Genomic DNA, 8592 nt, shown 5'->3' with positions numbered 1-8592 from the left:
CCCCCAACCCCAGGAATCTTTTGGGATCCTTCCAGTCCCCACCCTCACTCAGACCATTTGGTTTATCTAGGGTTAACCCTACCTTGGTCTGAGTGATCAGGTGACCCAGCCCTGGCCAATGAGAGGCTACATCCCCATCCCAGCCTGGTGATAGGTTTAGGGACAATGAGGTGACTCAAGCCGGGCCTATCAGAGGATGAATCCCCATTTTAACCTGGTGACAGGATTAGGAGTGATCAGGTGACCCAGACCCGGCCAGTGAGAGCCCTACCCAGGACCTTTCCTGGAACTGTCAGGAAAAACAGCTTACTTTCTGCAAGGCTAGCTGAGCTTGGGACTGCTGGTAGCCCTTTCCAAAGCCAACAGAGAAAACTATAACCAGAGGGGAGATACAGAAGTCTGATAACATCTGAGCACCTGCATCTAGCCGTGCCTGAAGCCCTGGGTTTTTTTGTTTTGGGGAGCCAACAATTTCTCCTTTCTGTTTCAGCCCTGTTGAGTTAGATTTCCTGCCACTTGCAGCCAAAGAAACCCTGACTGGCACCACCTACGGAGGCAGAGTATATTACCTAGAGGGGCAAGAGTAGAGATCCCAGCTATTACCTGCTTCAGCCCCCACCATGGCACTGGGGAACTTCCATCTCAGGCTCCAGCCACCCTTTCCCACCTTGGAGGTTGAGGGTAACTCTTGAGACTATGTCTCCATCCTTGTTCCCCTTGCAGATGGTGTTCTTGGTAAGGCCAGCTCTGAGCTGAGGCCCAGTAATGTCAGAAGTCTCCCACTGGCTACAGTGTACCAGGAAGCAGGCTGGCCACGCGAAGTTTGCGGTCCCCTCAAGCTCAGGTTCAGATTCCTTTTTGCTGATAAGGAGACTCAGAGAGATGGCCAAACTTGCTTGCAGTTTCAAAGGTCACCTGGGTTTCTGTGACTCCAAAGTTGGGGCTTTTCTCATTCCCGGGCCTGCTCCCTCCACCCCACACCCGCAGGGGGCCCTGCTGGTTGCCCAAACCCAGCATCCCAGGGTTAGAGATCAGGTGGAAATTACTGCCCAATTTCAATCCATCCTGCAGAGAAAGAGCTTGAGAGCAACAAAAACCACCACCCTTAACACCAAGTATAGGAGCTGAGCTTTTAATGCCCCGATTTGCCTAGTCTCCAGGCAGAGCTGGGAAGAGTTAGAGCTTCTGGTCTTGGTTACGTGGAGGAGGGGCAGTTATGCAAGCAGCACAATTCTGATACCCTAGAGTTCCCATCAGCTTTGCAGCAAGGACTTTCCAGAATGGAGAATGGACTGGAGCTACTAAAAACAGGCTTACCCAGCAAGGGTGCTCAACTCTGGGATCTGTGAACATCCCCAGGGAAGATGGGCCCATCTGAATTTCCCACTTTTTGTTTCTGAGATCTTTGAGAAAAGGGTTCCACTGGGGACTCAGCTCTTCATTAAATGTGGGCAGGTGAATATGGCTTCTAGCTCATGCTGGCCTAGAGTTGCTGGCCTAGCATATGTCCATGCTGGCCTAGAGTCTAGCCTAGCATATGGCTTCTAGGCCCAGCTCCATGCTGGCCTAGAGTTGCTGTGGCCTAGGGGCTGGGAAGGAGGGCAGGTAGTTTGCAGAAGCTGAGAGAAAGGCCTGTCTCTCCCTAGGCTGCATGAGGAAGGGGAGGCACCGGGCCTGGGAGTTCACGTCAGAGGTGAGACCCTGGGCCTTGGTCCCAGACTGCAGTCCCCTGACGTTGTTTTTTCAGTCCAGATGACTGTATTCTGCATTCCCTTGACTGTCCCTCTCTGCAGACCGACCACCAGCCCTGGTCTGGCCTTGACATCTGGTAAATTAAAAAAAAACCTGCTGAGGCTGGATGCTCAGGGCCTTGCCCAGTCTCAAAATGGTCACTATCAAGAAGAGATGATCATATTAGTTAATTATATTAATTGGTGTTATTCATAATGTTAACTACAATCTGTACAGCTCCTTACCATTTACAAAGTGCTTACACACACTCACACACACACACATATACACACATATATGAGATCAAAATCTCATTTGATCTTCACAGCAGCCATGCGTTGGCAGGACCAAGGATTTGGGGTTTCCATTTTCTGGGGGAAGAAAGTGAGGCCCAGGGAGGGAAACTGTTCAAGGACATCAGCCGAGGGTGAGCTGCAGCTAAGGTGGTTTTGAGAGGGTAGATATGCTCTCCCTGCCCATTCATTCCTTCATTCATTCCCCCATTCGTTCCTTCCTTCATCCATCTAGCATTTATTAAGCACCTACTGTGTGCCCCACTCTGTGCTATACACTTATCCCTAAGCTGGGACACTTTTCCAGGGAGCAAGAGTTCTTGTGTTCCTGAGACATGAGTTGGGGAGAGGAGGGGCAGAGATCCCACCAGCCCCTGGGAACTCAGGACTCCAGATCGGGCCATACTTGTCGAGTGGGGAGCCTCATTTTTCTCTCGTTATTCTTTTTTTTTTTTTTTTTTTTTTTTTTAACTCAAGGAGTCTGCGCAACCTGGTTCCAACAGACCTGGCTCCTGGTGGGGCAGCTGTGGCTGGGGGTAGGCATAGGGAATGGGAGACTCCTACAGTTGACCATAGAGTCCTTGGCAGGGCTTAGGCCGGTGCCACCTGGCTGGTCTCCGTCTTGGAGGCGGTGGTGGAGGCCTCGTCATCACCCAGTGGGTTCTTGCCACAGCAGAGGGTAGTGAGCATGCAGTTCCGGAACTGGAAGGCAAAGAGCGTGAGTCAGAATCAGGGTCCACCGAAAGTGTGTGTAGCAAACTGGAGTGGTTGGCGAGATTTACCTCCAACCCCTTCCCTGCTTCTGGCTCTCACAGCCTCCACTCCCTCTCAAATCTGGCTTCCTGGAGGGAATTTAGTAAGTTCATGTGGCCCCACCCCAGAGATGCCAGGGACCAAACCCAAGAGGGCTCTGCTACTGATGACATTCCCTGATGCCCTCTGTGTGCCAAGGGCTATCTGTAAGTACCTTATATAGCCCTCAAGTTTGGGATTTTGCCCTCTCTAGGAACACAGACACTGAAGCCCGGAGAAGGGAAGTGACTTCCCAAGTGTCAATCAGCTTAAAAAAGAAGAACTGGGATTTGAAACCAATATGCCTAACTCTAGAGACCATGTTTTCCCCCACAGGTTCATGGATTCTGCAGAGAAGTCACTGGTTGGTGTTAAAGAACTGCTTTATCCCTTCCTCCCTCAGAATAAGACTTTAGCTCCTTGTTCAGCTTTGTGGAGACTGGCCCCATCCCATTCCCAGGCTTGGGACTTAGACCATTTGATTTTTAAAGTGGGCCTCCAGAACCGTCTGGACTGGCACTTCTCATACTTGAGCCAGTGTGACAGTCACCTGGTAGGCTTGTTAGAAATGCAGGTTCCTGGGCTCACTCTGAGCTTCTGATTCAGCAGGAATCTGCATTTCTCCTAGATGACTCTGATGCTCTGGGGGATACCAGTTTCCCTGCCTAGTTTTGCAGGTGAAACGACTGAGGCCCAGTCAAGGACATGGCTTGTCCTCCGCAGGCAATGCCTGCAGCCTGGGGCCCCTGGACCCTTCCGCCCCGCCAGCAGGCACCTGCTTGTTCATCATGATGTAGATGACAGGGTTGTAGATGGAGGAGGACTTGGCGAAGAACGCCGGGAGTGTCATGAAGATGGGGCCAAAGTTGGAGCCCTGGTGGGTGAAGATGTAGAATGCCACGCTGGCGTAGGGCACCCAACAGATCAGGAAAGCAATGACCATGATGATGACCATGCGAGTGACCTCCTTCTCAGCCTTCTGGGTGGTGGCTGACTCCTGCTGCTGGGCTGCCGCCTGTAAGGACACAGGGTCTGCTGTCCAGACTGTGGCTCCTTTGGGACAGAGGCCAGGCTCAACCCAACCAATGTATGTGTCCCCAGCACCCAACACAGGTCCATACCTCCTTGACTGTGAAGACAAGCTGCCCGTAGCAAAAGAAGATGACGATCATGGGGATGGTGAAGTGGACCACGAACATGTAGATGACAAAGGACTCGTTGTTGACCTCTGGCTTGAGTGTGTAGTAGTCGATCCCGCATGAACACTGCATGCCTTCAGGGATGTACCTGACCACCAGAGGGGGACAGGGCAAGAGAGGGCACGGGGAGACCCATATGTGAGGGACTTGAGGAACAGGCCCCCAACACACCTGCTGTGTGGCTGGGCTTGCTCTGGGCCCCGCTTTCCCTCTCTTTAAAAGAGGCATAATAAAATATCTGCATGGCTGCATGACTGTGAGGATCAAATCAATGGAGATGAGGGATTCAAATGCCCTTGTGAAAACAGCCATGCTATCATGAGACGGCCCAGTCTCTTGCCTAGCAGAGCCCGGACACCGCGGACCTGCGCTGTGTTTCCTCACCACACTGGCTGCTTCTAGTGGCTGGAGGCTCAGGCTGTGCAAGGCAGAGGTTGGTGGGGAGACGGGAAAAGCCCCCAAGCTCTGTATTTGAGGCAGTTTGTACAAACTAGGGTCTTACTAACAGGGTAAGAGTATTTTCTAGGCCAAAGATGGGCACACAGAGTAACTAAGGGATCTTTGCACAGTTTCGAGAAACAAGAGGTCCCAGGGACAGACGGTTAGGATGTTTCTGTGATTTCAGAGGATGGTGACAATGGAGTGTCTATTGGCTGTGCCTGTGGGGATGGGACTGGGCAGGACTGGAGAAAACAGGGAAAGAGGCTGGAGGCGATGGGCTCAGATTCAACAAAGGACAAAAAAATAAATAAGTAAAATAAAAAAGAAAATTGACCCCCGGAAGCTGAGAGAGGAGGGAAGGGAAGAAAGATTGGGAATTTCCTAGAAGCAGCGGGACACGAGGCCTCCAGGAACCCACAGGGTCACCCGTCCAGTTTCCCAAACCACTGTCCTCCCACCTCTCATCTGAGCCCCATTTGCAGATGATGGACTAGAGGCTGGACAGGACACAGTTCCCAGGGGCTACAGTGTCACCCACCTGCACTAGGTAGGCTTGGCCTCCCCAGGTGCTGAGGCCCAAGGTCAGAGGGAGCTGCCTATGGGGCAAAGAGGATTGGAATCTGGTCCTGGCTTAGTTGAGGATTAGGGGCACAGCCAAGGTTAAGGGTTGGGCGTCTTGGATTCTCCTTGACATGGGGCCCAGGAGGTGGCACTAGCCCCTGGAGCAACATTAGGGTCTGATTCTCTCTTCCCCTACCCTAAACCCCAACCCTGGGAGAGCTGCCAGGGTGGGTGTTCGGGGTGGGGGACATATAAGCTCAGTGCCCAGAACGAGACAGCCCCAGGTTTGAGTCCTGGCCGGGGACCCTGTAAAGAACCCCCACCCCAGGGACCCTTCCCTTCTGCTTAGTGCCATTACCTGGACCAACCAACGAGAGGGGGTGCAGCGCAGGCCAGTGCCATGACCCAGGTGAAGGCGACGCCCATTATGGCATGGTTCTCCCCAAAGCGGAAGTTGCTCATGGGCTTACACACCACCACGTACCGCTCAATGGCCAGGACCACCAAAGACCACAGGGCAATTTCACCTGCAAGGCAGTCAGCTATCAGTCAACACATCACCTGCCTGGACCCCACTGTCCAAAGAGGAAGCGCTCCTCCTGGATGGGAGAGGGCAGGCAGGAAGGCCACCTAAGGCACAGTTGGAGCCAGGACTTGGGAAAGAGAGGGCTTCGATTCTGAGAAGAGGAGCCAAGGGGCTGTGAGGCAGAAAGGCATTATGCTGAGAAGAGAGTGAACCGGGGACCTCCCAGGAAGAGGAGTTAGTTCAGTCAGAGCTCTGGGTTCATGAAGGACAGGAAATCAGATTCCAGGGTCATGATTAGACTAGGAGTCCTGTAGGGAGTTTTTGCAGAAGAATGTGCACTTCATGGGGCAACAGGCAGAGTGCCTGCTGGAGCTAGAATTCCTGCTCTCCCTCTTGTGCAGCAGCCTCTCCCCTGTGGGGAATGAAATAACCTGGGCCTGTGGGTCCCCACCTGGGAGCCAGAAAGCTGGGCAATGTTTTGCCCAGAAGAAGAAGCAGGAAAGAATGGTGGAATTCAGACAACTGCCCTACACATCACCCCAGAAACTCACTCAGGAGGGTAGCCATAGAATTTGTCAACCAAACCGGGACATTTCTGAGAGAGAAAAACAACACTACTAAGTATTACTCCAGGAAAATAATTGTAAACTGATGCCAGCCCGGCAGAGAAGTGCCTACCTGCATGTGGCCTCCATCTCACCCCTGCCTTCTAGCCTGAGACTCCTCAACCCACCTCCAGCCTTATTGTGTGTGGGGGGCTTATCCCCTTCCAAGAAACCCCTTTCATAGGGGAGGCACTAGACCTGTGTGGAGATCTGTAGCTTTGAAAAGTGCGATCAAATAGTTCCTTTGACTAGAAAACTGATGGGGTTGCTGCAGAGATAACAGATCCCGTTTAGTAGATGAGAACAGCGAGGCACGGAGGAGAGAAGAGGCACATTCAGGGATGTGGCAGCGCAGTGGCAAGGGCCTAGGTCTCCTGGCTCAGATCCAGAAGTGCCCCCCTTCTCTGAGGACACATGGCCTCTCAGGCAAGCAGGAGAGAGCCAGGGTGGCTGGGAGAGCCCAGCACCAGCCACAAGGACTGTTCTGCCTCCTTGTCTTCTCCCTCTTTCACATGTCCAGGACACTGTCTCAGCCCCATGCCTGGGGAATCTCCGGCCACTGCTGGGCGTCTGTCACCTTCAATGGTCACAGATCACCCAGTCTCAGGCCACGAGGTAGGAGTGATATAGGGCTGCCACACACAGGCGGACCCTTCTCTGCAAGATGGGATAGACACTGGTGGGGAGAGACTGAGCCCATTGTTTAGCACAGGCAAAGTCCAGTGGCTGGAGGACTAATGATCTGTGTGCCACCCCGGTCTGAAAGCCCTGAGCACAGAGATCTGTCTTGTCCGGCTCTATTCCCACTGCCCAACATGGGTCTGACAAGGCACAGCTTCTCCGAGGGAAATAGAACATGGCCTGAGGAGCCACAGAAATGTGGGCTCAGGTCATGATCTCATGGTTTATGGGTCCAAGCCCTGCATCAGGCTCTGTGCCGACAGCTCAGAGCCTGGAGCCTGCTTGGGATTCTGTGTCTCCCTCTCTCTGCACGCCCCTCCTCCCCCGCTCATGCTCTGTCTCCCTCTCTCTCTCAAAAATGAATAAATGTTAGGGGCGCCTGGGTGGCTCAGTCGGTTAAGTGTCCGACTTTGGCTCAGGTCATGATCTCGCGGTTTGTGAGTTCGAGACTGGCTTTGGGCTCTGTGCTGGCAGCTCAGAGCCTAGAGCCTGCTTCGGATTCTGTCTCCCTCTCTCTCTGCCCCTCCCCCGCTCGTGCTCTGTCTCTTGACAATAAATGTTAAAACAAATTTTTTTTTTTTAAATAAAAAAAGAGGGGCGCCTGGGTGGCGCAGTCGGTTAAGCGTCCGACTTCGGCCAGGTCACGATCTCGCGGTCCGTGAGTTCAAGCCCCGCGTCGGGCTCTGGGCTGCTGGCTCAGAGCCTGGAGCCTGTTTCCCATTCTGTGTCTCCCTCTCTCTCTGCCCCTCCCCCGTTCATGCTCTGTCTCTCTCTGTCCCAAAAATAAATAAACGTTGAAAAAAAAATTAAAAAAAAAAAAAAAGAAAAAAAAGAAAAAAAGAAATGTGGGCTGGAAACTCAGCTCTATCCTCCCACAATGTGGCCCCAGCAAGGCCCTTGACTCTTTCATCCTCAGTTTCCCGGATGCAAAGCAAGACAATGGCACCATTCTATGTGAGATAAACAGTGTCCAATGCCTGCCCTCAATAACCGGCAGCCTAGCTTATCATTACTGACAGTGTTTGTTGATTAAGTGGAGAGCGCTGATGAATGTAGAGGGGAGAAGGCCTCTTAACCACCATCCCCAAATATGGAGTTCTCTCCAGATCCCTCCACACCCTCCCCACCGCTGACTCCTGACTCCCCCAGCCAGCCACCCATACACCAGTTCTTACCGCCCAGTGTGGCAAAGAAGCCCTCCAAATTGCATCCTGTGGGCCCAAAGACAAAGTATCCATGCAGAGAGGTGTAGAGGGTGGTGGTGAAGCCACCGAAGACCATGAAGAGGTCAGCCACGGCCAGGTTGAGCAGGATGTAGTTGAGAGGCGTGCGCAGCTTCTTGTGCTGGACCGTGACGTAGAGCGTGAGGAAGTTGATGGGGAAGCCAAGCACGATGAGCAGGAACATGTAGGCGGCCAGCATGGAGAACTGCCATGGCTCAGCCAGGTAGTACTGTGGGTACTCGAAGGGGCTGCGTACCACACCCGTTTTGTTGGAGAAGGGCACGTAGAAGTTCGGGCCCTCCGTCCCGTTCATGGCTGTGGTCCTGGTGGCTGCCCCGGGGGCGGCTCAGACCCAAGAGTGCTGCTGAGGCCTGAGCTTGGCCACCCAGGGCTCTGGCTGGACGACTCTGGGCTCTAAGCACCCCCCCCAGGCCCTTATAAAGTGACCTCCCCTCCCTAAGCTCCTGGCTGAATCAGCACCTGGAAGATTGGGGGCATTATTAATCATACTAATCCCCACTACTGCAACTGGGGGCCTAA

The 8592-nt window shown here is 53.2% G+C and overlaps 1 protein-coding gene across 1 annotated transcript; it reads right to left on the bottom strand.

Annotated features, from left to right (window-relative positions):
- Positions 1–2615: 2615 nt before the first annotated feature.
- Positions 2616–8365, bottom strand: RHO (rhodopsin). The gene is given in 5 exon segments (NM_001009242.1): positions 2616–2726; positions 3592–3831; positions 3938–4103; positions 5376–5544; positions 8005–8365. Coding segments are annotated over 5 exon segments (1047 nt in total).
- Between the last annotated feature and the right edge of the window lie 227 nt (positions 8366–8592).

The sequence above is a fragment of the Felis catus genome, chromosome A2 (assembly GCF_018350175.1).
Source record: "Felis catus isolate Fca126 chromosome A2, F.catus_Fca126_mat1.0, whole genome shotgun sequence".
Taxonomy (NCBI): Eukaryota; Metazoa; Chordata; class Mammalia; order Carnivora; family Felidae; genus Felis; species Felis catus.
Note: the sequence above shows the minus strand (reverse complement) of the source record. Positions and strands in the feature narration are given on the sequence as shown.